At 34.9% G+C, this 26,843-nt stretch overlaps 1 protein-coding gene across 1 annotated transcript in view; it reads right to left on the bottom strand.

Moving 5' to 3' along the window:
* The window catches only part of LOC149575986 (U3 snoRNP-associated protein-like EMB2271), a 45,686-nt gene extending 19,881 nt beyond the window's left edge, over positions 1-25,805 (bottom strand). Inside the window, exons 1-6 of the mRNA XM_089816113.1 lie at positions 25,223-25,805; positions 17,573-17,897; positions 17,261-17,485; positions 16,410-16,668; positions 15,117-15,295; positions 7,281-7,346 (exon numbers count right to left, since the gene is read on the bottom strand). Coding sequence (XP_089672239.1) covers positions 7,281-7,346; positions 15,117-15,295; positions 16,410-16,668; positions 17,261-17,485; positions 17,573-17,897; positions 25,223-25,680 — 1,512 coding nt within the window. The 5' untranslated portion in view covers positions 25,681-25,805. The remainder of the gene's footprint in view (positions 1-7,280; positions 7,347-15,116; positions 15,296-16,409; positions 16,669-17,260; positions 17,486-17,572; positions 17,898-25,222) is intronic.
* Between the last annotated feature and the right edge of the window lie 1,038 nt (positions 25,806-26,843).

The raw sequence follows: 26,843 nt of genomic DNA, 5'->3' as shown, positions 1-26,843 counted from the left end.
CACTCACTCCACGTGCATTGATTTGATGACTACGGTACAAAATCTCCTCTAGCCCATATTCAAATCTGCAAGTCTTCGTGTATAGTGGTTCTTGTCACAAAATGCTTAGAACTCGCTTAATATAATTCCTATGTTCCCCGGGGATGCATACCCGGCCTAAAACCCGACATTTTGAGGACAGGAACGTCCTAGGGACGAGGGGGACAAGTAGGGGACGTCCCCTAGCCGTCCCCAAAAAGTGAAAAAATGCAGGGGACATCTCGAAAACTTGGGGACGCTAGAGGGAAAAAATGGGGGACGGCTAGCTGTACCCAGTACGAAAAGGGAACGTCCAAACGTTCCCTTTCCGAACATTCCCTTTCCGTACTAGGTATGGCTGGCCGTCCCCCTTTTTTGTTTACATAAAATTAAAAAAGTTTTAACATAAAAAAATATTTTAAAGCCTCCAACTTGGTCGGCTAGGTTGGCCCCACCCGTCCAAATGCCCTAAAAGGCAATAGAGGCAAAATAGGAGCACCAAGCTGCTTCATTTTTCTATGTTTTGTTTTTTAAGTTAAAAAAAAACATGATTATGATACATTGATACTTATTACTTTATGGCAGCCCTCTATCCTTTGGGCCTATAGCTTTGGGCATATTTTGATTTTGATTTTCAGATTTATCATGTTTATCATTATGACATTTTGATATTGACAATTGTTAATGTTTATTGTTTAGCGTTCACTGATATTGTTATGCATTTTGACAATTGGGTACTAAAATCGGATATTATTTCCTAGATGGCATTCAAATGTTGTATGTTATGGTTCTATAATGTTTAAATGACATGCTCATATGAATGATGTGTATATTTGCAAATTTCAACATATATTTTTAATTTTTCTATATATATATATATATATATAGCCGTCCCCGTTTGCCATCCCCCCCATCCCCAAAATCACCATAAAAATTTGCCGTCCTGAAAACCCATCCTGCCATCGAACACCGTCCCTGTACAGGAAACTTGGGGGAACATAGTATAAATCATATGTTCTTTGCATGTCCTATTGTAATGAAGGATATTATCGGAGATCAATAGAAACCTCCTTAGTTGTTTCCTCAATATATTATTCGTGCACAATTCAAATGTTGCAGGGGCATTGGTCAAGCCAAAGGGTAGGACCAAAAATTCAAGTGTCCAACCTAAAAGTCGTCTTGGGAATATCTTCTTTTCTCATTTTTATTTGATGGTACCTAGACCTTAAATCGATCTTAGAAAAATATTTTGATTTGTGTAATTCATTAATTAATCTGTTAATTCTTGGGATAAAGTAGGGGAGTTTTTCTTGTCTTTTTGTTTTAACACCCTTTTATTTATGCACATCTTCATAGTGCCATTGACTTTCTCAACTAGCACCAGGATGGATGCAAAAGGTTCAAATCCTCTCTTTGGGGGTAGTCCTAGAGGAATATCACCAAATACCTTCCTATGTTCTTTTTACATGGGTTGGATATCAATGTGAACTATCTTCCCTTGGGAAAAAGTCTTGTTAATAGTCATACATTGCACAAACCATGTTAATAGTCCCTCACTGGATTTGCGACATGGTTTAACAACCTCATGTGTCTTCAATAAGTCTAGTAGTTTGTATCAGGCATTGACAAGTCGATCACTTGGTGCAACGGCACCCCTAGCAGTTAACAAGTGATATCAGAACTTGGTCACAAGTTTGAATCCTTGCAGGTCGCAATGAGCAATGTTGGGAGGGGGATTACTAGCAATTGCATACATGTGCTTGCAACGATAATTTGATAGGTGCTCAATAATAAAATTATTTTTTAAAACACAATCTTACGTGAACAAATTAGATTATTAATAATTTTTAATTTAAATAACATAGCATTTTACTAAAATCTTTTAAATAGATAAATAATTATTATTTATTTAAATTCAATTTATCAAATATGAAGGCAAGAGCCTACAACATAACGGTAAATTGTGAGCCTCTTAATTGGGAGGTTTTGGGTTCAAATCTACTCAAGCTTAACTAATAATAAAAAATCTTTAACCACAAATAATAATAATTAACCGATAAATTTTTTGTAATCAAATATGAAAAAAAATTAAAATTAAAAAAAATCAAAAAATCTATTATGAAAAATTAATAAGAGAAATAAAAAAATAATAATATGAAAAACTAACATCTCTAACAAATATTCTATTGACTAAATAAAATATAGAAACTAAAAAAACTACACTAATATAAATATAATTTAAAAACTAAAATCAAAATCAATTTTAAAAATCAAAAGCTAAATAAATAGAGATCACAACATGAGCTAATGTGGAGATCACAAGTAATTATTTTTAAAATAAATAGGAAAAGAAAAACAATAGTTAAAAATGGAGATTTAAAATATAATCTTCTGTGAACAAATTAGATTATTAATAATTTTCAATTTAAATAACATAATATTTATTAAAAATCTTTTAAATAGATTAATAAATATTATTTATTTAAATTCAATTTATCAAATATGAAAAAAAATCATTTAAAAAAACCCCTTCAAAAAATCTATTATGAAAAATTAATAAAAGGAATACAAAAAAATAATATGAAAAAATAGCAACATCTCTAACAAATATTTTATTGACTAAATAAATTATAGAAACTTAAAAATAATATTTAAAGAAAAAAATAAACTAATATAAAAAACAAAACAAAATAATTTAAAAGCTAAAACCGAAATCAATTTTGAAAATCAAAAGTTAAATACATAGAGATCACAACATGAGCTAATGTGAGATCACAAGTAATTTTTTTTTTTAAATATATAGAAAAAGAAAAATGATATTTAAAAGTGGATACAACAACTAATAGATATCTAAACAAGAGTAAAAAGTGGAGTGAGATAAAAACTGGTCGGTAAATAATTAACGGGAAATATCTACAATTTTTCGGCTAAACTGACAACTTTTTAGTCAAAAATTTAATTTCTGGGAACAAAGTTCCCACAAATAGCCTATCAGCTAAATTAGCAATAGGCCAACATCCCTCACTGGATTCGCGACATGGTTTGACTGACTTATGTGTCTTTTATAAGTCTAGTGGTTGTATCAGGTATACATAGGTCGATCTTTTGGTACAACCCTAGTGGTTAACAAACCACTCTTCTTCCTTTGAGATGAGACTACTTTTGGTAACTACTACTCCATTATGTTGGAAACAAATCTCCAAATTTGGAAGGTCAAAAATGAAACATCCCAAGGAGTGTATCCGAGTACCTAATTTGTCATTGGCATCTAATGTTACACGGAAATCCTCTTTGATGGGGTGTTTTCCTGGGGTAATTTCTAGTCAGGGAATTATCTTGGTAAGTTGACCCATTGTAAAATCATTGAAGTCCTTATCTCCAATTTCAATTTTGCAACTAAATCTTTATTGATCAGGTTGTAGAATGCCCCACTATCCAAGATCTGGAGGCTTGTGAGATGGTGGCTAAGTTCCCATGATCTTCCCTTCTTCACCCCATCTTCATTTGCTAGGGTCTTCTTTCCCTCCTTTCTATGTTACTTTGCCAAATAATGCTTCCATATAGTATGCTTGACTTTCCTTTCCACACAATTGCCTAGTATCGATTCTTATTGGTAGCTAAACACAAATTTTGATCTTCTCATTGTCTTTTACAAATGTATCCTACTTCCCTTTCTTCCTTGCACTTAAAACACAATTTGTTTTTCATAGACTCTTTCCTTTCTTTGTAAGGCATCAATGTTTTTTCCATTTGTCTTTATAAAAACTAAAAGGTTTAGGAGATTTTGAGTCTTTGTATGGTTCTTGTCCTTTGTAAGCATGATGACTACATTAAGTTCTTTTTGAATAGCATAGTTAACAGGTGTAGGCTTAAGTGCACTTACCAAGCTCCGAATACAATCTTTTAACTTTGGACAAATAGCTAGGTCAGTCTTCTATGAGATACTTTTGGTACTATTATCAAAAGGCACAAAGAAGGGTTGTGACCCAATTCTTATGAAAGGAGGTGACTCTTTCACCAATGAAGTATAAATGAGAAATTGTTTCAAGCATTCAATGTTCGATCATTAGAACAAAATAAAATAATTTAAAAGCTAAAACCAAAATCAATTTTGAGAATCAAAAATTAAATAAATAGAGATCACAACATGAACTAATATGAGATCACAAGTAATAGTTTTTTTTTTTAAATATATAGAAAAAGAAAAACAATATTTAAAAGTGGATATAACAACTAATAAATATCAAAACAAGAGTTAAAAGTGGAGTGAGATAAAAACTGGTCGATAATAATTAATGGGAAAGATTTACAATTTTTCGGCCAAACTGACAACTTTTTCGTCAAAAATTTAATTTCTGGGAACAAAGTTCCTACAAATTGCCTATCGGCTAAATTAGCAATAGGCCAACATCCCTCACTGGATTCGCAACATGGTTTAACTGACTCATGTGTCTTCTATAAGTCTAGTGGTTGTATCGGGTATTCGCAGGTCGACCTTTTGGTACAACCCTAGTGGTTAAAAAACCACTCTTCTTCATTTGAGATGAGACTACTTTTGGTGATCTATCAAGGAACCCTCTCAAAGTGACTACTACTCCATTATGTTGGAAAAATATCTCCAAATTTGGAAGGTCAAAAATGAAGCATCCCAAGGAGCGTATCCGAGTACCCAATCTCTCACTGGCATCTAATGTTACACGGAAATCCTCTTCGCTAGGGTGTTTCCCTGGAGTAATTTCTACTCAGGGAATTATCTTGGTAAATTGACCCATTGTAAAACCATTGAAGTCCTTAATCTCCAATTTCAATTTTGCAACTAAGTCTTTGTTGATCAAGTTGTAGAATGCCCCACTACCCAAGATCTGGAGGCTTGTGAGATGGTGGCTAAGTTCCCATGATCTTCCCTTCTTCACCCCATCTTCATTTGCTAGGGTTTTCTTTCCCTCCTTTCTATACTACTTTGCCAGATAATGCTTCCATACAGCATGCTCGACTTTCCTTTCCACACGTGCCTAGTATCAATTGTTATTGGTAGCTAAAATACAAATTTTGGTCTTCGCATTGTCTTTTACAAATATATCCTATTCCCTTTCTTCCTTGCACTTAAAACACAATTTGTTTTTCATAGACTCTTTCCTTTCTTTGTAAGGCATCAATGGTTTTTTCATTTGTCTTTATAAAAACTAAAAGGCTTAGGAGATTTTGAGTCTTTGTACAGTTCTTGTCCTTCGTAAGCATGATGACTACATTAAGTTCTTTTTGAATTGCATCGTTAACAGGTGTAGGGTTGAGTGCACTTACCAAGCCCCAAATACAATCTTCTAACCTTGGATAAATAGCTAGGTCAGTTTTCTATTAGATACTTTTGGTACTATTATCAAAAGGCACAAAGAAGGGTTGTGACCCAATTCTTATGAAAGGAGGTGACTCTTTCACCAATGAAGTATAAATGAGAAATCGTTTCAAGCATTCAATGTTCAATCATCACTCCAAAATCCAACAAAACAAATCCTCCATTCATCCATCAATCAACAATCCCTAAAGAAATCAAGCAAACAAACAATCAGTTAGGTCAATCAAATCATCATCAATCATCACTTCATCTTGTGAATAAGATAAAAACAATCCAGCAATCAACCATCACTTTACTAAATCAACAATCTTAGATCATCATCCACCAATACCTCAAATCAACAAATCAAAGGAATTCATTCAATCAATCATCACAGACATCAATTTGGAAATACAAATAGAGAGCAGCAACTTGTGTGTGTGCGTGCGTGCATAGGGGTGTGTGAGTGTGTGTGTGTGTACTTGTTACATCTGTTTGAGAATAAATCTATTAATTCATCAAGAGATATTTTGCTGGCAATGATAAAGAAATTTCCTTTAGGAACATATTTTGAAGTTCATGAGACCCAAGCATGCCCACCAAGATGACTGTTATGCTTGTAGGCCAGAGGCATTAAGTGCCCCTAAGTTTGAGGCCCCATCAAGTATGCCACTCTAAGATGGTTGGAGCCATTCTCATGGGTTGAGGCGAGTTGCATGCCCCCAAGTCAGAACAAGGACAGCAACCTCCAGGGTGGACTGAGGGATGGAGGAGACCTTACGCTTGTCATACATATGGACCAAGGGCATTGAGTGCCCTTGGGCTTGAGAGTCTTATCAAGTAGGCCACCTGGGATGGATGGATGTGAGCTCCGCGCATGCTCTCAGAATACAAAAACAATTATCCTTGGGATTGCAGTATGCAAGCTATTCCTAATACATTCCTAATATGATTAAATATTGGAATATAATTGCTCAAAATGAAATTGATGTGGAATTAGATATTAATATGGATTTATGTAATTAAAAAGCTATTATGGATTATTAATATTTATTGTAGTAATATAAGTTTCTAGTGACTATTGACAAGTGCAGATCCTAAACCAAAAATAATTCCAATTAGGATCTTTAGAGTGGGCAACTTTATTACAAGTTTATGTCACTGAGCATTATGCATTCTCATCTTGAAGTTGATTTTTTATTTTTGGGCTTAATCCAAGTAAATCCCAAAAGGGACAGACATCACATGTTCACCTAAACGTGTAGGTCGACTTGCATTTACCTTGGATATCTGCATGTCCATAAGATATCTAGTGTTGCTGTTGCTCAAGAAAGGTATAAAAATGGTCCAACATTGCATTCAAAATTTTAATCAATTGAGAAAGGTTCATAAAAATACCAAATAACAAGTTGTGCAAACAATTATGAATTTGTGTTCACAAAAAAGGTTATTTATCATTCACGGTCGTCCAATACTTGAGCTTAATGAAATGGTAAATCAAGATACAAGGTATATGGGTACGTGAATCTTTATCAGAAAAGAAACCTTGAGCTAGGGAGATAGAGGCATGATGCACATTTAATCTAGCAATTAAACAAATAGACTACCCCTTATAAATCAATGTTTCAGCAGTAGGAGAATAGGAAGTATTAGGTGCAACCACATAAATGCAAGACCACGTTTATCATTAAAGAAGAATGCTCCTACCAAAAAAATGCAATGTCAATGCATGTATGTTAGAAATTTTGGCATTCTTCTAGATTGTTGAATATTAGAAGTTAGAACAAAAACAGACAAGAATTCAACCTTGAGCTGTTGTTGCCCACCATAGAAACAACAAATAAAAACCTTCAATATAAGCTGAAAATAAAAAATACAATGGTTTTGAATCATACTGAACTCAGATTGCGTATAAAAATAAAAAGCGTACCTGCCCAACTCCAGCAATAAGAAATCGTCCAGACTGTGCAAACGTAAGTGAATTAACAAATCCGGTCTGTTTTCCACATAGCACAACAAGGCATCTATTCAGATAACTGACATAACATGAACATAGGCTTAATATTTGAAACAAAATAAAGTATAGCCTCAGAGCATATGAAATGCACAAAACAAGAAATATAGCATAAAACATAATACTAATGGAATCGTGATTGTGTACCAGCCTCAAGACCCAAAAATTTAAAATAAGAATATAATTAAATATCAATCTGAGAGAGAGAGAGAGAGAGAGAGAGAGAGAGAGAGAGAGAGAGCGGAAAAATGCAGAGAAATGACAAAAAGATTGGGAGCACAAAAAAATGGAGCAATAAAGCAGAATAATATATCAATTGAAGGAAAGTCTCAGGAGGCAAGAAGAGGAAGGGCAAGAGGTGAAAGTCCAAAATCTGCAAAAGGCTTCTTCCAAGTTGAGTGTGAATCAAAGATTCAAAAAAAATCAATAAGGGACACCTTGGCTAATGGATCGAGCTGGATTCTACATCAAGGATTAGGAGCCAAACTTTGACCCTTCTAACCACAATGTTTTGAATACACAATTGTGGATTAGAATGTATAACCAAACTCTAAAACTGGAGCTCTTTGCTCCTGGTAGGACTAGACAATTACCTATACACTTTCATAATGGCTGATAAAATAAAATCATAAAATGATTTTGGTTATATGTGCACATTTGTGCCTTCCTAAACCTACCACACAATGCCATATTCAATTGGAATCCGGACCTAAGAAAGGAGCTGAATACAAAAGGATGAAGTCAAGGGTTGTCAGAGTTCTACCCTAACTGCTCAAAATGTGGTCAAATCAAAGAGAATTGCTAAAGAATTCAAAACAACTGCTAGCCTTGGAAGAACCGAGTCTCTCGAGAAATAAGAAACAAAATCAAACCCCAAAACCTGGCAATAATTAGGTAGAAATGGAGATTTGCAAATAATATTGCATACAAATCATACTTTGTTAGGGGGATATTTGGATATATAAGGACAATCTACCTTTGATATCACCTTGAATCTTTTTGGAGGTGCAAAAAAAGTAGGGGAATATTCACCCCTAGGGAGAAATGAGAAAAGGACAAGGAATCGATCAGCAAACAGCCCACCCAATTCCAAATGAAAGATAAGCGGATGCAATACAAGGAGAAGAATAGGAACAAGTGCAACAAGAGATCCTCAATTATCAAACATGAAATCACTTGAAAAGAACGACACTAGTGATGAGTAAAATTAGTAGTATTACCTATATCTTTGCTCAAATTGAATATTTTTCTTGATCAAATGTATATGGCCCAACTATATGCACTAATAAAAAGAGTTCGGGAACAAATTATCATCTTTATTGATACCATTCATGTAATGTCCCCTTTCAGAACTAATATTATATCAAATCGAATATTTTTCCACAATTAAAAAAGGATTCAAGAAAATAATTATCATATTTATTGATACTATTCATGTGATGTCCTTTTTCAGAACAACTTATAGTTTGCTCTGAATTCACAAATCCAAAATGAAGCAAGAGCAAAAATGCAGTTAGAGTTGTAATTCTTAGCAGTTAGAGTCGCAATTCTTACTTAAATAAGATGAAATAAGTTGTATGAATACCGAAAGTCCAATTTTTCATATCAGCTTGATCTCTTAAATCAATCTCCTTTATCAAATGTTATTCTTCTACTCAGTCTACTCTCAAAATCTGCATAACACTCTTTTACTGTTATTCCTCCATTTTGGCTTGGAATGATAACTCTTGTATACTTTATTGGTAAAAGGGTCACCACATTTCATTAGAATTGAGTCAACACTTATCAATGCTGCCTTTGAGAATAATATAATATTCCCCAAATTGCTCTCCCTAAATGTCCTCAAATGAAACACTTGCCCCTTCATATCTTGCAATGTGAGCTTGAACCACACCTCTTCATCGTGGCTCCCTTTGCAAAGGTTTACCCCTCTTTGGATGAGACAACCCTTAATAATTATGCCTTTGGAAAGAGTCACAACCCTTGAAAATTGGCCCTCTTTCAAAGAGTAACAAACCTCCAAAATCACCACGTTTTCAAAGAGTCACAACCCTTCAAGACTTTTGACCTTTGAAGGAATCACTTCCTTATTTTCTTCTTATTTCTATTTATCCTCTTCAATTAATCTTCCTTGCTTCACACCTTCCATTTTATACTCTCTCCCCCTTTCAAATGAAGTTCTCTTCCCACTATATATCACATGTTTGATCGAGCTGCACCTTTTCATTTCATGCCTTTTGACCCTTCACCAACTTAACTAAAATTAATTATATTATATATTAATATTTATTTTATTACTTTATATTTTATTTTTATCCTTTTATATTTTGATTTAATTATGTTAAATCCTATTTCAAAAAGGGGACGTTACATGCCCTTCCCAAATTTGCTCATCCTCAAGCAATGATTAAATGATCATGGAATCTCATCCATATCCACCTTCCACTGCACAATTATTATCATATGTGTTCTCTCCCTTATTTTGAAAGTGAATTATGATCAATAGTAGAAACTTGACAAAGCTTGAGAGAATTTTTTCTCTCTTCTTCTAGAAAAAAGATCAAGCCCATCTCATAATGGTGTCAATTGAATTTGCAAATGCCAATGTTCGCATGATAGCATACCACAAATTCATATCTTTTTGTTCACTCTTAGTTATTCTCTTCTTCTAGATCAACTAAAAACATAAAGCAAAGCATGGATCGTACACTTGAAAACATGATGCATACACATGAATGCGTGAAAACATGGAGCATTCACAAAGAAAACAAGTGAATATATCGAAACACAAAGCATAACATTAAAACACAAAACATACACATAAAAAAAATGGAGGGAACACATGAATATAATGTAGCCAAAGTTAACTTGGTCCACAAAATAGGTAGGAAAGTCCAACCAAGACCAGAACCATCTCTTAGGGTAATCAATTCACCACTTAGGCCACATGAGGCAATAACATAAAATCGGGACCAAAACCATCCCTTGGGGTAATCAATTCATCATTTGGCCCACAGGAGGCAAGGACGCCCAACCAGAACCAAATCCATCCCTTAGGGTAATTAATTTATCATTTAAGTTTTTAACCCACAAGAGGCAAGAATATTCAATCAAGACTAGATGCATCTTGTAATGTCCCTATCATAGATCACCACAAGTTGCAGAGAACATTAGCCTATCAATTAATATAACAACCCTTCATCATTTATGCCCTTTAAAAGAGTCACAACCCTTCATAATTGGCCTCTTTGAAAGAGTCACAAGCCTTCGTAATTAGTACCTTTTCAAAGAGTCCCAACCGTTCAAAACTTTTGCCCTTTGAAGGAGTCACATCCTTATCTTTTAATTTCCTTTTTTTTCTTCTATTAATTCTTCCTTTCTTCATACCTTTCCCTTTTTACTCCTTTCTCTCCCCTTTCTAATGAAGTTCTCTTCTCTATTTATATATGTCATGTTTGAAGGAGTCACAACGTTTCATTTAATGCCTTTTGAACCTTTATTGACTTAATTTTGTATTGTTATATTTTAATATTATTAAGTTTTTATATATAAATTATTTTTTGTTCTCTTATAATTTTATTTTATTATTACTTATTATTAGGTCCTATTTCAAAAAGGGGACATTAGAATTCAACAAAAATATATTATTAATGAGATAATTTAGCGGTTGTTAAGAAGGTGAAGCAATCATAACTGGACTTTATATTATTTGTAAATGGAGCAAGTTTACCAAACACTAAACTAAAAGACGCACCCTTAACTTGGATAAATCTTCATTTGAGTTTTTTTAATATAACTAAAGATACTAGATCAGTAGCAACTGGAAATCTTTCCCACTTGTGCATAAAGTATGCTTGTTATTCTTGGATCTGACCACTTCTCAATTTAGCTACTACACAAAGAAGATCAAAACCTAGATCAATGCCCGTTTGAATTAGAAAATATGTGGCTCAAAGATCCAAATTTCAATTCCAGTATGGAATAACAACGAGCTGACGCTAAGTCACAAGGTTCTAATTTGGGTTTGTAATAATAAAACTAAGATTATGCAAGGGTACAAATTTGAAAAAACAAAATCAACATTACAATCGCCTTATATAAATTTAATTATTTTGAAGTAATATATCCACAAAATTATCAAAATAGTTTAACATTACCTATAAGAGTTTCTGGATTAAATTGTGTCGAATAATTTTGCATCAATGTTCCAAATCACACTCAATTATCCATCATCAAGATGAAAATAAGAAAGCATAAGAAAAATAGGATAAAGTTACAAACCTAAACAAGTGAAATAGAGTGGGAGAGGTGGAAAAATACAATTGTAGAGAACTTGTGATGCAGGAGCATCCTGGGTTTCTTTATAATCCTGCACATTAGTTCATTCTGCCTAGTTCCAATTGGGCTGACTTCGCTCACATTTAATTTTGGTATAGTCATTATATTTAATGAGGGCCGACTTGTGGTTTCTCCATGTTCTAGAATTATCCGTAAGCCATTTTGGCAAGTATAAGTAGGGTGTTTAGGTTTAGGGTTAAGGTAGACTTTTGGGGAGAGTTCAATAGAAAAGAGATATGTGGATTTAAAAAGCTGATTTGAAGATCTGGAAGTTGTACATTTGTAATTGGTCGTAACCCAAAAGGCCTTACAGCTGGGCATGTATGCTGAATATTTGATGAATCAATAAATATATCCTTGTTCTCCCTCTCCTTGGTGCTGTTCCTCGTGTTTGCTTCCGTTGTGTTAACTCTTGTAGGGTGGTTTTGATAGCTGGGTGTGCCTTTGGCCCTAGTTATTCATCCCTTGCCTGCATCAGTTGGTATCAGAGCCCGAAGTTCATCCTTGTGGAGATTGGATCGTGTAGAACCCTGATTTGGATCTGGTTGTAGGGTGGCAGATCTGTGGATTTGACCTATAACTTGCAGAGGGTTACGATCTTGCAGGAACCTAATTTGTAAAGATGGTTCGTGGTAGAGGAAATAATGTTGATAACGCTATATTGGATCAGTTAAGACAAATTGCACCCAGATTAGATGATGTGAAGACAGCCCAGAGGAGAGGAGCGCATCTTGAAGATGTAAGTGATGATGAAGCAGCAACACCAGACCATAATCCAGAATCTGAAGAAGATCGAGATGAGGAAAGATTGTTGCAATTATTGTCTAGGGCAAATTCAAAGCCTGCTGTAGAAGTTGTCCCTTATGATGGGAAATTGGATACAAATACTGTGCTAGATTGGATCTCTGATATGGAGAAGTTCTTTTGGTATGAAAACACTCCTGATAACAGAAAGGTGAAGATTGCAGTCACTAGGCTGAAAGGTCATGCATCATTATGGTGGGAGCACTTGCAAACTAATAGACAAAGGAGAGGAAAGGAGAAGATAAGAACTTGGCCAAAGATGGTGAACAAGGTAAAGAACAAATCCCTTTCTGCTGATTACCAAGTTAGCTTATTGAGAAAGATGCAAAATTTGAAACAAAGGGACATGACTGTGAAAGAATATACCGAGGAATTCTATAGATTGGACATCAGATCTGGACATGTGGATGATGATGTTGAGAAAATTGCAAGGTACATTAATGGATTGAGACTCTGTATCACATGAAAAGTTCTAGTAACACTATGAGGTGTTCAAGTCATTTCAGATTGACAGGTCTAGAAAATGTGTAACTGCTATTGAAAACATCCCCAAATCCATCATAAGCCTCCATGCATGATACAAGTATTATGGTGAATGGTCATATCCCCCCCATAATATTGATGTAGCCCCTCTATCATATGGTGCGATAGTGAACATTGTTCCAAATATGCAGATTTTTCCAAATTTGACTTTATGTTAGATATATTCTAGAAGTGTTTAATGATATTTGTCTCTTCTGAAGATGAACATGATTGTTACCATCCCTATTAACAAAACATTGTTCAACTGGATCACGTATTTCCTATCTCAGCTACCGCTGTGATGACCCCTTCCTTTTGGTAAGTTTTCTCTCAATTTGTTTAGGGTGATAATATAATTATCTTATTTTGACAATAGACGTTACACTCTTACACTCTTACTCATTGAATCAACATTCCCATTTCATACTTCCTTATCACTAAAATTATGCTATCAATTTCTTATACAACTGGAGACCATATTTTTGTTATGATGACATTTCCAAACCATTTTCTTCACAATAATCAATGTCCTCAAATATGATTGCTGTCTAGTTCGATCTTGGTTATTGACTTATCATAGATTGGGATGATACAATTGCAGTCTTTAATAGTGCCTTGTGTTAATTTGGATCAGTTTGGATTTTTCATTAAACTCCTCAACTAAGTAAGAAATGGACCGACTTCCTATGAGACCCCCATCATTGTTTGTTTATATGTGGCAAAAATACTGACCGTATGTTCTAAGTGATGAATCGATTCCCTTTTCTCCAATTCGGTGATTATATCAATAATAAGCATCACAAAATTCTTCTGTGTCTTCACCTTTCAGCAAATACCCAAAATAGTTGATTTAATATTATTCCTTGGGTCGATACTTATGCTTTGTTAGCATGTTATTTGTATATAATGATCATCAGTAGTTTCTGACATATGCTGAATAGACACAAAGTCTGAATCTTCATTCGTACCATTGACTATGTATTCTTCCATGTGTATTCCCTGGTTGGATATTCATTGTCTGATTATATTCCAATCATATGGGATATTATTCAATTTATAAATTGCAATCCCTCTTTTTCCATCATAGTCATCTGCGACTAATGAATTTACCCTCGAGTTGAATTTCTGTCTGATAGCTGAAAGAGAAACTGAGATTTTTTATGATATATAATTGTGAGGTTCTATACTGGTCGCTGATTCTGACTGGACCTGACTTATGTGATTCCTTCCTTCTTGATTATTTCTATCAATCATTTTTATTAATTGATTGAGGTGTCATCCTAAGCTATAGAAAACTGGATAATATATATTGATGTCTGAATTGAGTCTAATCATTGATGCTTATAGTACCAACACTGCCAATAGAGAATATTGCTGGAGCATTCGAATGAATCTCTGAGATAACTTCTATTAATATTCATCTTCCTTTACAATTCAGCAATGGTAGGTTTTTGTGTGAAGAGAATTTTGTTCAATTCTAGTTTCTGCACTGTGTATTTAAAATATGGTCTGTAGAACAAGTCTTCAAATGATAGTAGACCTGATTCTCTTCCATAGTGTGGATGCTCAATAATAGGTATCAATGTAAGTCTTGTTTGATGAGTCAATCCTTATATTCCATTGACTCGAGTATACGTGGTAGTAGGTTAATTGTGATACCTTATCTTCTTTCATTCCCATAGCTGAGATGAAGTTTGTTTTGCCGGCAGATACCTTCCATTTTTGTTGTTTGATAATCCTCTATGCACTATACATATATAATCTTTATTATATCAACATTGTATCTTATGATTAAATCAATCCGACTGTAGCTATAATCTTAACAATATGCACTCAAATGCAAGGAAAGTTTTACATCAGAAGTTAAAAAGGCAGAAAAGCAAGCCCTTAATGTAACATATATTTGCAATATGCAATAGTGCAAGACAATCATCTTTTAATGAGTCGAATTAGATAACCTTAGCATTTAACTTCAGCAATATGAACTTCCCACTAAAAATATGCTCACTGGTGCTATTTAAATTTTAATTAGGCCTTTTCTCATCTGACATTGACTTCAGAACAGAAAAAGGTGATCTCATTTCTTACCAAAGGTATATCATGCACAACTTTAAGGCTTTTACTGCTGTTCTCAATAGCCCACAATCGCACAATTCCATCACCAGCCCCTGATGCAGCAAGATCACTCCCTCTACACACTGCAAGAGCTCCAACCCAGGACTCTACAGAAGAGCTACTTCCCATTTTATGTGTTACGTTACCATTTCCTGCATCCAAGCAAAAAATTCAACACAATGTTTTAAACACATAAACTAGAGAAGAAAAGAAAGAGAAACAAATGAACCAAAACAAAAGCGTGTTAAAAACATAGACATCCAAAAAGCAGTAACAAGGTCCAAACTTGCAGGTCGTGTAATGTCTCCATTTTGGATTTTTTTTACAATGCAATTGGTGTTGACTTTGCAGGTTAGTGTCAGCCTGATCAGAGGAATAATTTACCAATGAGCTTAGATGGTTTAAAGGAGTCATTAGTACTTTCACATGTTATTTACGACTTCTGGTTGTTAATGTTTTCGAACCAGAATACAGGAATGTGATAACAAATGACACAATAACTTATCCTGAGAAAACCCTCCTACTCAGGGGTGGAAAATCCAGCCCCACAAAATATAGACCCTTTTATAGAAAGCTAAAACAAATACACAGGGCTCTTAAACTTCTGATTATCAATACCAAACAATCGATCAGTCAGTAGTATACGAAGTTCAATCACTTCAACTATGCAGATACAGAATATAAAAGTTCTTCAAATGAGATTAACTAACTCACTCAAATCTGGTTTATCACAGATCACATACATACAAATACAATATCATAAGATGCGCTTGATACAGAAGATTTACTCATATTTCAGACCAGTAAATATCTATGCAGCAAAATGATCAAACACCCAATACTCTCTCTCAACCCAATTTCTCTCCAACTGAACAGTATAATAAAGGCACCAATGATTTATCAATTAATTATATCTCTTTGAATAAATGACATTATTTCTCTTGCAACAAATTTGGCTAGTTACAGGGGTTGTCTTTACAGTCCACTCATCCTTGATTTTTAAAAAAATATCTACCATAGAGATTCCGGAATAGTATAGAGAGAGAGAGAGAGACTTCAAGTTTGAAGAGCTGCAGTTGTGACACTTATTTTGCCTAGCATAATTGCTAATTGCACCTTCCTATGCAAATTAATTCATTTTGTTCAATGTTGTCTTTTTTAACCTTTCTCAATAGATCAATTATTTTTGTTCAATGTTGGCATTTTAATCAAACAGTGGCATGACATTAAACCCAAATTTCCAATTATCATTTACAAATTGCTTACCAATATCATTGCCATCATTAACTTGTGATGATGTCATTTCTTCTGGCTTTTCCTCAGCGCCATGATTCTCTGAGAGATGTTGAATACCCGCATGCCCATGTGCACCTTTTGCAATAAAAACCGGTTTTTTCCGCATCATGCTCCAAAGTTCTATGCTTCCATCATCAGAACCTGATATAAACTCTTCATTGTTGACAAAACAACAACATTCTAAAGATGCTGCAGGTCCTCTAAACACTAACTGTGTCTCCTCAGGAATCTGCACACCAAAGTTAGTCATTGGGGAGAATCTATTAAATAATCAGTAAACCATAACCATCACACAAGCACTCTAAAGAAAAAAGGCCATAAATAGATTTCATCATAAAAGTTGAAGCCACTGAATGGATGGTGATGGGAATTTCTAGTTTATCTGCCTTGAACATCATTAGTAATAAATGATCCATCATTTTATATAATGTCAACAAATAAAATACTAAAACTATACAGGGAAGCTAGAAAAAAGGGGTAAAATATTGTGAAAGATAAAACGAACTTTTCACAACCACGGGAATGCTCCATAATATAGACACTAGATTGGGAGAATGATATGATGAGCTAAGCACCTACACCATAAGATCATTCAGATTTTCTAGACAAGAAGTTTCAAAGCAAATTACAGCAGATCTTGGTATTTGTTTCATGACACACAACACATACTGATAGCAAAAATTTCAGAATACTATCATCAAACACCTCAAAAGAAGTGACATTATTTTTTAATGTAAACTTGAGCTGCTATATAAAAAATTATATATGAAACAGGATATCTCTAAGTGCCTAAATCCTTCCACCAATACATTAAAAGATACCTTCCATAAACGCAATGTGTGATCACGTCCAACAGAAAGAACTCGTTCTTTTCGCAAGCAATCTACCATTAGGATTTCACTTTGATGACCGTACAGAGTATCCATGTACAATCTGTCTTCTGCACTCCACAATTTGATTGTGCGATCAAATGATCCAGATATGAGTTGCTGTGTACCTTGCCGAAAAGCTAAACAAGACACAGCTCCCCTGTGACCTGGAAAGGCCTGCAGTAAATAGAGAAGATTAAAAATTGAATGATTGCTCTGCCCAGATTAATAATGGATAAGCACTAGAGGTTATGAAATTTGTACTTGAATATGTTCCCGTGTGCGGGTATCCCATAGATGAACAAAACGATCTAATCCTCCAGTAGCCATGTACCGGCCATCAGAACTGATAGCCATTGATAGAATATGTTTGCTGCGCTGCTTCCTATTTAAACTTTTTGTAGAGGCTTCCTTGCTAGGCCAGTCATATTTCTCACTTGCACCTGTTTCAACATCCCAATGAAAAATAGTACCATCTTTTGATGCTGAGAAACCCTTTGAATCATCTTCTCTTAGAGCTACAGCTGTTACAGACTGCTTGTGTCTTTTAACAACTCGCCACTCTACCTGATTGGAAGGCTTCACAACCCTGTTGAGAATTGACCTTTAGCATTCATTTATTATACGGAACCAAACTAACATACCACAACATATTGTCTTGAATTTCCATTTACTAAATGAATTCTTTTCAAAATTTTGAAGGGCTAATCAATAATTTCCCGTGGCACTTATTAGAGAAATTTGGAATTTGGAATAATTGTCCACTCAATTACTTACTACTTCAAACCATCATACGAGGCTATGCATTGAACTCTTTTACAAAACTCAGCACCAACCACACTATCAACATTTCTTTAGCAAAAAAAAAATATTACCAATAGGCTGGATAGCTATTCAAAATTCATGATATAAACATCAAAAAAAGAAACTAAAACAGCTATAAACATTCATGCGCATAGACTTGTTCCTTGAATGAAGTATGCACACATGTAACAGAATCAAACGACTAGGCAGTTCAGTTGAATACAATGCCTTTTCTGGAAGTAGAGAAAAGATAAATGCACCAGCAAGCTATCATAACATCTACGAAAAAATTATCTTTAAATTGTATTTTGTTAATATTTCATTGACAATCAAGTAAACAAGCAAGTATTTTTAGATTAACAATCTTCTGTTAATATTTCAGATTATCATAACTACTAATTTTAAGTGTTTGAACCATTCTCTGGTGAATGAAACTCAAAAACTTTAAAATAAAAGCCCTGGTCTAAATAAACACAAAGAATCACCTCAAGAAAAAAAGTTCTTATAATAAAAAATTTAAACACAAGAGGTTTGAATCTCCAGGCCATCAAGTTGCTCTTATTTGTCGCATCAACAATAATACACAACTAAACCAATATACAGTTGAGAACTCCAGACACCAATAAAAATAACTAAAAGATCATTGTAATTTGACGGCATACAGTCAACTGTACTTATTTCTGGTGCAAAAGCTTAAGCTGTATATCCATGGCATCATTTAGAGTTGGATCCACACCCAAAAGAAAAACGTGCAGAACTTGTCCCAAAAAGATAATTTCTGCAATGTCCCTAAATTTAAGTTCCACTAAGGCCATAGCTAAAATAAAAAATGTATAGTACTGCAAAAATGCGAAGTACTATAACAAAAATTTAGGTACTATAAAATCATAACTTCAACTTGCAATGTATAAACTTACTGATAACCAAAGCAGAGTATCTCATGGTTTAGAGCCCCATAAAAGCATAAATCGTTTGGGGAGTAAATCCACAAACCAGAGGAGTGGGATTTTTAAATCCGCAAACCAGAGGAGTGGAATTTTGGAAAAAATCGACAAAAATCAGATATAGACAAAAAAATGTGAAAAACTCAAGAAAAGCAGTCAAGAACTGCGCTTCTTTTTAATTAAAGGACATTTCCATAGAATGGATGAAAAGGGACATACATAATGATTCAAAGCACTTGCACAACCTCCTGATATATTTTAAACTTGGAGTACTCAAAGTTTTAACCGTGATATTGTTTGTTTAGAATTCAATCAAGCTATGATTTGAACAACAAAATATGATGTGGCCTTTCTTATTTTTCAAAATCAGAATGAAGCTACGAAAATCTTCATATTCATTTAAGTAGAATTCATTTGTGATATTGCTATCAAGATTCGTCTGTGTAGTTTTTGAGTCAAACTCATTGACCCAAGTTTCATGAGTAGTAGTTTACAATATTCCATCTCACATAAGAATGAATGGAACACTATGCACTCATTACATCCAAGTGGTGCTCACAAACGTGAACCACTAGGACTTCCCAAAAGGTCACCCATCCCAGTACTACTCCAAGCATAAGTGCAATTAACCATGATTGTACCTTAAGAATCATTCTTTAGAAAGCCTCTTAAACTCATCAATTGATAAGCGGGAGATGTTTTCCACAGAAAATCTAATCGTTATATTTACTATCAGGATTCATCTATGTAGTTTTTTAGTCAAACTCATTGACCTAAGTTTCATTAGTGGTTCGCAAGAACCCATCTCTTATGAGATTGAATGGAACAATTAGCATTCATTGCATCTAAGTGATAAAGAGTGAAGCACCAAGACTTCCCAAGTCGTCACCCATCCTAATAGCGGTCTAGCTCAAGTGTGTTTAACAACGAAGTTTCCTCCAAAGTTAATCCCACTTGGCTTGCAACCCCATTTACATAACCTTCAATATGTGTTGTGCCTTATGAACCATTTATTGGAAAGCCCCTTATACAAATCAAATAATAAGTAGGCCATATTTTCCACAACAAGTCAAACTATGACATCTCTATCAAAATTCATCAGTGTAATTTTTGAGTCAAACTCATTGATCCAAGTTTCTTGAGTAATGGTTCTCAAGAATCCATCTCTCATGAGAATGAATGGAACACTTAACACTCATTGAATCTAGGTGATGAGCAGAGGTGAAGCATCGGGACTTTCCAAAACATCACCCATCCTAGTACTATTCCAACTCAAAGTGCACTTAACCACAAAGTTGCCTCCAAGGTTAGGCCCACTTTGTTTGCAACCCCATTCACAAAACCTTCAGCAAGTGTTCTGCCCTATGAAACATTCATTATAAAGCCCCTTAAGCTCATCAAATGATAAGTTGGAGATATTTTCCATAAGTTAAATTTTGATATTGCTAATAATTTTTGAGTTAAACTCGTTGACCCATGTTTTGTGAGTAGTGGTTCACAAGAGCCCATCCCTCATGAAAATGAATGGAGCACTAACCACTCGTTGCATCTAGGTGAAGCTCGTAGAGGTGAAGCATTAGGACTTCTCGAGAGGTCATTCATCCTAGTATTATAGCTTAGACATGCTTAACCATGGAGTTTCGTCCAAGGTTAAGGCTACTTTGCTTGAAACCCTGTTTGCAAAACCTTTAACAAGTATTGTGCCTTATGAAGCATTCATTAGGAAGCCCCTTAATCTCATCAATTGATAAGAAGGAAAATTCATTATTTAGAACTCTCTCAAGTTCCTTTCATTATATACACTCAACAAACAATTGTATACAAAGTTGGCATGACATACACATATGTGAAGTGATACATACACGTGTATATAACAAAACAATTCTATATATGTTGAACATAAAGACTGAGCTGCGTGAATTATAAATTTAATTTAAGTTATAAATATTGAGCAATTTCATAAATCATAAGAACTTATATGTCATAATTGACAAGCCTAAAGTGATTTATATAATTATCGACGGGTTCTTTGTTTTCTCTAAAATAGATAGTGAAAAACAATGTTACCCTGCTCTTTTAGATATATTGCAACAAATAAGGAAGCTTTGTTATGATCTTCTTTTGCTTCATATTGCAACAATTTAAATATTTGAAATTCACATAAACAAAATCAATGTTAGAAAAGAAATATTATCAATCAAGTTATACAATATATTCAATGCAGAGAGGAAAAATTTCTTTGTAATTGCCTATCTCTCATGCCACTTCCCGAATCTACAATACTTCGCGACTACGCAAAACTTTCAACCCCACTTTCCCAATTGCATCTTGAACGCCACGCATCAATTTCGTAGAGAAACACGTCATATTTTTGCAAGTTTTTCCCATCACAATTGCTATTAGAGTTTTTGCTAGTTTCCCGTAATTATTTTGCTTATCAAATTGTCACTTTTTGCCAATTAATCATCTAATAAATTGCAAAAAAAGTTGAAAGTCGTTGACCAAAAATCCTTGATTTTTGGGAGAATGAATCACTGCACATGCCAACTAATGATTAATCACACATAATCGTGATTTTTTGTCATTTTTTGCTTCTATGCTATTAATATTTATTAATAGACAATAACAATTAATATTTTGAAACTACTTTGTAATATTAATTATAAACTATAAGAGTTTGTTGCTTCTTGTAAAAGGGCAATCTATAATAGTCATAGTTACACCGCCTTCGGGGACGGGGGGACGGCAGAATTGGGGGGCAAGTTCCTAGGACGGGCTTACAGAGGGGCCTCAATTTGGGGACAACGGGGAGACGGTGGCAGGGGACGGGGCGTTGTATATACTATACATACGATACTTAAAATGCTAGTTATGAAAAGATGTATTGCAATAGAAGATATAAAGATGTAAAAGTGTCAATACTTGAACATTGCATTGAGTTGGAACATCGAACATTGAACATAAATAGTCAAATCAGCACATAGTAAACATTGGACATCCCCCCATCCTCAGTGAAGGTGGCAGAAATTGACGGTGTCGCTTGGGATAGGGGGACAAAGTCCCCAAGTACCTGGTGCATCCCCTTCTTTGAGATGTGGGGCAAAAGGGGAGGGACGTGTCTCCATGTTACTATGATAATAGTGCATAATAATTATAGTTTCATAGCCCAAGTCCCCGGTGCATCCCCGTCTCTTCATAGCCTTTGCTCATTATAAATTAGAGGTTGCTGGCATTTGGAACACAAATACCAATCTGGCAGCGCTTAGTACATTTGCAGCGATCCTTCGTGAAAACCAACAAATAATGCTCCTCAACCAAAAGCCAACTACTCTACAATTATTGGTGTTGTCTATTATGATAATGGTCAAGATAAAGATGTAATCAACACATGCACCATCTTCATCTCCCCCTTAAAATCCACTATTATTAGATGCATTTTCCTTTTACAAGTCACTTCAATGACTTTGATTGATCAACAACTAAAGGTTTCCATTATTCCATCCATGATATGGATACCTCTACCTCATCCCACAAATTACTTATGGGCTTCAATGGATCCCTTACGAGGTTCGTCTTTTGCAATTAGTTGTCACATACCTCAAAACCTAGGCACTTGTACCCTTTTCAATCTTCATTAATTTATCTGAGCATTTTTTGCCAACATGGTGAGAAGAAAATGTTGAAAGTCAATCCCTTTGCATAGATACATCTATGAATGTGATAATTGGCAATCTCTTGAAACTCTTGTAAAATATCATTTCCAGCTATTTGATTTGGTCTCGTGTAAGAACCATGGATTGTTCTTTAAGTGTGGCCAAAAGTGGGCAATTCCTCTACCAAAAGTTCAAGATCAGATGGAGCAAGGGGGCTCATTTCTTGAGGCCCTCTCCACAACCCAAAACACATGTTACATCACCAAATGTAAAGAACTAGCCTATAGAGATTACTATAACAGTGTGTCGTGGTCCCCAAGAAATTGAAGATGAGGATATTCCTTCCAAATGTCCATTTAGCTCTTCTAGAACCCATATGACTACCATTTCCCCACGTATATAAATCACCAAAAAGTGTTATACAGCACAGCTGAGATATTCCCCACATGCTAAAAGCTCACCACTAGTATTAACGAGAGCCTCAACATGTTTTGGATGTGAAACATTGACATCTACAGCATGGCCAAGTCTACCTCCACAAGCAATGCTCCTATACATCAAGCACTACAGCTGACTTCTATCACAGACTTCTGTAACTATTTATCTACCCCCTTTTACCTCATTTCACAGTTCTTGTATGATTTCTGCATGTTTTCCTCTATAGAATCATATGCGACTATATTTGAGGATTGTTTTAGGTTTGAAAGTTGCCTTTTAATGAATACAGTTTTGATTTGAACTATGAAAACTCTTCATGCCTATGACTATATAATTGCATGCTTGTATGTATTACTCATCTTGACAGATTCAAAGGAACAAAAAGTTTCTATATTTCTGAAGGAATTTAGACAACTACTACAACCAACCATATGATACAACTTTACGTTTGCAATATATCATGCCCATGCTAGAGATCATGTTCTTAATAAATAAACCTAGGATATACAATAAAATATAATGGCAATTCATTATAATAGGCCACCGCCAACCATATCTACAAGAATTAAACAGAAGAAATTTATTTTAAAAGGGAAAGTAGAGTTAGAAGAAATTATAAAGCAATTTAATTTTTAATAGGGTTGACTGGAATATTTTTTATCATTAAATAGCGGCTAGGGGCAGCGCCCTTGTAATAATATCTAAAAAATCACATCATTGGGCAAGAGACTGTATTCAAAATGTCCTGATTATTACTTCTATCTGTAATTCATCTACCCCTCAACCGAACATCTTCTATAAATCCTACTAAACAACAACCCATCCAGGCATTTCCTTGGCAGCACAAACCTTGACTAGGCATCCAGGGCCACACTTAGAATGAATGGCCAAATCCTCTTTCACAAGTAGCTCCAAACTAGAGGAGGCAACACTGATATCTTTGACCTGAACACTCTCCTCATCCCTAGCAAGACCTTCCAAAACGAATTACTTCTGCAACCAACCAGGCCACACTCCTTTAGTAGGTCCATCAATTTCTTCAGAAAAGTATTGCATCTTGCCACCATCCACCGCTACACAATTCTAGAACCATCCACCCAGCAAAGGGGATATCTCTTCACTTCCTTCCCTCATTGACATATCACATAGTAGACTTTTAGCAAAGCGATCATCTTCTTTTCATCAATGTTCTCCTGCATATGGTCTAATTCATCAAGGAAATTTTCTTGAAAAGCTTCGTACACAATGCAACCATATCCTTCGCTTCACCAACATTGTTCAAGACTGCAACAAACATTGTCGTAATATCCATATTCACACAACAACAATGCTCAGATGAGAGAAAATCCCCGCCCAAAAGCCTATGTACTGCACAGACAACCAGCCCATGGCTGTAGATCAGAAGCTTTTCTGCCATTTCTCTAATTAAAAAGCAGTGCCCCATTATGGAAAGGTGTGAGTCCCCCAACTCTGGAAGCTACAAGGGTGAGCAAAATGCATTTGTAGATGGGAGCATTCAAGACATTTTTGGAATGGAAATCGAATAAGCAGATCAGCAATTTGGATTATATATGAGGACCTATTAAGGAGTGAAAGACAAGTCAATATTAAGGAAGAGAACTGCAATCAGCAATGACACAGCAGAAAACTCAGATGAGTTTTCTTTTCAGAATTATTGAGTTGAATGATAATTAAATTTCATCATTTTTTAATATTTAAGATACAATACAGTTTTCAACCTAAATAGGAACTATTGTTCTAGGGCAAAAATAGGAAATGTCCCTAAAGAGAAAACTACACAATATTGCCCATGTAAACTGACACTAGTTCTGTTGCTCCTTGCAATGTCTATCTTGCTTCTTTAAAACGCTGTCGTGCTCAATTTCTACCTTTAGGACTGTCTCTTAACCAAAACAAAAATCAAGTGATTTCATGAACTCCATTGCTCGATGTTCTTATCAAGAAAAAGTTTTCTCGCACGTGATACCTTCAAAATCATCCTCCCAATTATTACCTTAGCCAAAAAGAGAATTTTATCAATCCGATAAATAAATTTAAATGAAGAAGGGAAATACCTCGAAGCAAGAAGACGCTGCACACGGCCGCTCTCTTCGAGCTGCTCCTGCTGAAGAATCTCGGCAACAAGCGAATCCCGTTTACCCCTCCGCCCTTCTTCATCTTCATCTTCTTCGTTTTCCTCATCCTGATCTTTTGTTATTTCCCTAATTTTGTCCAGATAAGCTTTGGCCAACTTAAGTCGCTTATCATCAGCAGTCTCTGTATCTTCCAAGGCGACGTCTTCATCTTCTTCCTCCCCATTTCTGTCAACAAAATCGTCGTCGTCTTCTTCGCTGCTGTGAATCTCCTCCCCTTTCCCTCTTTGTCGTTTAAAGGTTTTATCGTTGAAAAATGGGTCATTGCCAATTGCAGGAGTTTTTCTTTTTCTGTTACTTCCTCCTCCTCGTCCTCCTCTTCCTCCTCCTCTGGATACATTGCTCTTATGGCGCTGCTGGTTTTTCTTCATATTAAACATTGTCGGAAATCTTGATCCTTTCAGCTCTAACAATGGCGGCACCTTCCTTCAGAAACTCTGTGACTGCCACTGCATTTTTTCATCGGCTTAAACCTCTGAAAATAAATTTTAGGTTTTGGGGGACTGAATCTTGCCTATGCGACCGAAAAGAATTAAATTGGATGGAAGGAATATTTTTTTTTTAAAATTATTTAACATATACTTTTACAAATCTACATAACTATATAAATTTTACAAATTTACATAACTATATAAATATTGGTAGACATATTACAATACTTTTCAGATTAATTTGAAGTTGTTTTCATTTAATTTTTGATAACTAGTTTTAAAAATAGTTTCACATATAAATAAGAAATCTATTGGTTGTAAGTTGAGTATGATCTTCAAGTAGGCCTTCCTTGTGTGTAGAAGGTCATTTTCTATTAATAGCATTTATTTCCTTATCCAACTTTTTTTTCTATAGGGTCTTTATTTCCCAATGGCCAACCATAATCAAAGTGTTCAATGTCTCCAAAAATCGTTGGTGGTCGAACATGCGTCTTTCAAGGAAGCATTACAAGAAACCCTCTCAATCCTAGATGGAGCACGCTTCTACAAGTAGTGATCAACCACATCCACCTCTACCAAGGACTTCAATGGGTGTAAGGAACTACCTACCAACGCTTAAACCTAACCAACAAATGGTCATGGCTATTGATGTAGAAAAATCTAAATTAAAGAGCTCTATTGTATTTCTAGCAACCCAGGAACTAACTAATCTGCCTTCTCAAACTTTTTAAAATGAGTGGCTTCATAAAGTGTGGGGAAAAATATTAGTTTTTCACTTTTCATGCTTTCGTATGTTACAGCAAGGATTGTTTTGGGGTTTTCAATAAACAATAATAGCGAAAAGAAAAGTATTAAGACAGTTTTGGAGGATAGGTGCCTATAACTTTTGGGTCATCTCATGGTCTCCATAACCTATACAAGAGGAGATTTTTGCCCTATCCTGCCCTTGGTGGCTCTCTAATGAAAACATTCCTCCATTTTTGTTCAATATTATACCTCGTGCTCTTTAACTCATTATAAATGTTATAAGGGTTGATAAAAACTAATTATCTTCTCCTCCATACTAATGCAAGGGTCCTTATATCTCTCAACCCTAGTCTAGACATCGCCAA

The sequence above is a fragment of the Cupressus sempervirens genome, chromosome 1 (assembly GCF_028749045.1).
Source record: "Cupressus sempervirens isolate cs-2001-9-10 chromosome 1, ASM2874904v1, whole genome shotgun sequence".
In the NCBI taxonomy this organism is placed as follows: domain Eukaryota; kingdom Viridiplantae; phylum Streptophyta; class Pinopsida; order Cupressales; family Cupressaceae; genus Cupressus; species Cupressus sempervirens.
This window is presented reverse-complemented; position numbering and strand designations above follow the sequence as displayed.